Source organism: Odontomachus brunneus, unplaced genomic scaffold (genome assembly GCF_010583005.1).
Source record: "Odontomachus brunneus isolate Ranch 3 - 2012 unplaced genomic scaffold, Obru_v1 Obru_scaffold_083, whole genome shotgun sequence".
Lineage (NCBI taxonomy): Eukaryota > Metazoa > Arthropoda > Insecta > Hymenoptera > Formicidae > Odontomachus > Odontomachus brunneus.
The window spans coordinates 1,093,966-1,097,344 of NW_022639533.1; the positions used below are offsets into that span (position 1 = coordinate 1,093,966).

Consider the following 3,379-nt stretch of genomic DNA (forward strand, 5'->3'; position numbering starts at 1 on the left):
ATATATATATATATATATATATATATATATATATATATATATATCCTTCCCACGTATAGAAAAAGTGAATACTCAATTGGCTCTATGATTGATATGAAAAGTTGCTTGACACGCAAAGAGTATTCAGTTACTTCGTCCGCCACTTACTTGAAAAGCTCATTCAGAAAGGAAGAAAGCTGCCGGCGGAGTTTGATAAACGTTCGACGATCTGTATTTAGATATCGCGCACTAACACGGAATATCGAGCAATAAATCGCGACGCCGTACGGAGGTGAAATATTCGCACAAAACGCGACCGTCTCCTCTATTTACTGCTATCGGATAAACATTCGGGCAAGAATCTGACAGGTCGGACGGTGGATGGCGTCGCGCTTCCGCAGCGAAGTGGCGTACTCGAACTACACTTTATTTATCTTCCGGACTCGTGTATAGCACTCTGTTGGCACGGTGCCCTCGTTGCATCTGCGTTATTGCTCGTTGTCGGGCACAACAGATTTCGTATTGGACACCCTTCGCAATGTATCGACTCCCGCGTCAATCGCAATGAGCGTAGCCGATTTAATGGACCAAGAATGATATATGCAACAGACGCCCGATGCGCTCGAATCGCATCTCGGACCCGCTTAATTGTTGCGGATGTTTCTCGCCCACGAGCTGTCTCCACGCTCGGTCACGCGACAATCAACTTCGAGAACGAACAATCAAGAGACACCCTCCCCTCCCCCCTTTCCCCGATAATCTCCGCGAGCTAGAAGAAGAGAACGTCGTTCCAGACAGATTCGGAAATCACCTGTTTCGGAACCCCCGACAATTCCGAGAGCTATTTCGAGACCTCGTTCTCGCCGAAAGCGCCGACGCGAAAACCTCCGTCGCGTCTTAAACGTTCACACTTAAGTGCATAATATATAGTTGAAAATGCGAATGGCGTGTCTCGTAGATTTCTTGGGAGATTCTCGATTTCACTCGCGTCAGTTTTCCCCGCGAACGCGGAGGCGGTCCTGAAGAAACCCCGCGCGAAGCACTTCGACACAAGTTCCTCCCCGGGCCAAAGTTGAAGTCACTCACCGATTGGCACGTTGACAGCGAAGAGAACGACAAGGGCGCGATGGCAGAGCATTGTGCGCTGCGGTGAGAAAGAGAGAGCCAAGGGAATCGTCCGTCGATGGCGGCAGGCTGCTCCCTTTATCTACTTAACCCCGTCATCTTCTGCGCGGACCTCCGTTTCCGGTGCTCTGACGCATAGCATGCCTGAAACAATCGCGGAGTTCGATCATTTACTCGATCGGGCAGCGTCACGGGGCCGCCGTTGTTCGCCGGAACGACCGCTTTATCGTCCGTTTCCAGCGAGCGAACTTTCGGCTCTCGTCGCCGTTGCTCCCTGCCGCAGCTTTGCATCCATCCCCCTGCGAGAGCGCGGCGGCATCGTCGCGCGCGCGCCGCGTTCTCCGGTCGAGCGTATCGTTTCGCTTCGTGACGTTCATCGATCGTATCGCGACGAACTTTGTTAAGAGCACGCGCGCGCCTCTCCGTTAATTTCCCACCACACCTTCGAATAAGAAATTACTTCGACGTCTGTTTTCGGCGGACTCGCGCGGTTGCTATCGCCGCGTCCTTCTTCAACCAGATTTAATATATAACAGACCAGAGAAAGGCGTATTAAGGACCATTAAATTTTTGTCAAGTGTATTTTTTAATATATATTTGCGGTTTTTACAAATCAACTCAATCAAATATACACGATAAAAACATTGTAGTAAAAATTATAGAAAATTTTGTAATCTTGGACTATACAGAATAATAGCCAAAATTATTCTTTTAAAAAATGTATGCACATTTGATTCTTTGCTACAAAATTAATGTAATCACTTGAATGTCTTTTATACCGTATATATTTGATAGATCGTCCAATTTATCATTGGTATTATTTATTGCATTATTTTCAAAATTATTCCTTCGTGAAAAGATTCCATAAGTATTCAATATAGTAAAATGGATCAAAGTATTGAATTAAAGCCGAAAACATAGAATGTTATTATTGCTTTATCTAAAGAAAAGTTTTCTACACGCGAAATAGCAGCAGCAGCGTTAAATTCGATAGTAAAATTCCTAAGAAAATACCAGGAAGCGGGAAATTTAGAGTGAATGAAGGATAAGGTAAAGAGTCGCTGTACAACTGCAACAGACGACCGAGTTCTCAACGGGATTTCTGTCTGAAAAATCGCAGAGTAAAATGAATTAAAACCTGAGTCGGAAGAGTCATTTGGAGTCGTGTTTAGCAGTCGTGTTTAGCTGTTTCCAAAAGCGCTTGTGTGAATACGCTTGTGTAAATTTATTGGGTGATGATCAATGCCAATATTTCTATAGTACCACTAAATTTCAATAAAGTCAACCTTTTTAAAATATTTTATGAAAATGGATATAACTTTAATGTGAAATTTTACTGCAATTTTTTCTCCGTGCAGTTTATAAAATATTAGAGAATTTTTCTAAATTTTTAACAGTTTGACCTAAAATGTCCTGACATTTTATTGGTCTTTTAATATTCTCAGTATTGCAGAAAGGAAGAGGACTTCACTGGGAGAAAAAATTGTTGACTAAACTAAAATTATAGCTGTTTTTTATCAACTATATTTTTTGTAGTAAAATCGTTATAGTAACATGCATGCAAAGTTGTTATCACTAACATTATAGTAGAAATTAAAAAAAATAGTTTTCTTGACCATAAATTGTAGTAACTATTTTTATATGTGATTTTTCAAATACCAAACATTCTTTTCTCAATGTTAATGTACCTTTCGGGCATAACCAAACGAGTTTAGACAATGTGTATATTTGTTCCTGCTATCTTTGAAGGGCGAGAGGCACGTGTGCGAACGCGTAAGCACACATCTCGCTTTAATATTACGTTAATACACTTTTACGTTCGATGAAGCTCAAATGACGGCGCGCACGCTTCCATTAACTATACCATTACGATACTATTTACGACGAGCGTTTTACACAGTAATAAACGTCGCGATGAATTTAATTACGTCGCTGTTGCAATTTTGACGAGGAACCCGTCAGTTAAAACAAGTTATTTTCGCGAATTTATAAATTATCACACGGACGCCGGGGAGAATTTACGGGGAGAGGCGGGGGCGACGACGGGAGAGAGAGAATGCAAATAGCGCGTTTGTCACGTTTATGTAAGTACGTTGTCACGTATATTCGGCGATAAATTGCTCCTAATGCATTTCCGCTTCAGACGATTTCTGTCGCCGCGGGAGAAATTAATCACCCACGCGCCCGTCGTCCATTATTTTATGACTCGCGCGCGTATGCGCGAGTCGTGCGTATATATATATATATATATATATATATATATATATATATATAT

The 3,379-nt window shown here is 42.1% G+C and overlaps 1 protein-coding gene across 1 annotated transcript in view; it reads right to left on the minus strand.

Moving 5' to 3' along the window:
* LOC116847826 (lachesin-like) overlaps positions 1–3,379 on the minus strand; it is a 222,032-nt gene that overhangs the window by 113,349 nt on the left and 105,304 nt on the right. The window contains exon 2 of the mRNA XM_032823241.1: positions 1,066–1,248. Coding sequence (XP_032679132.1) covers positions 1,066–1,117 — 52 coding nt within the window. The 5' untranslated portion in view covers positions 1,118–1,248. The remainder of the gene's footprint in view (positions 1–1,065; positions 1,249–3,379) is intronic.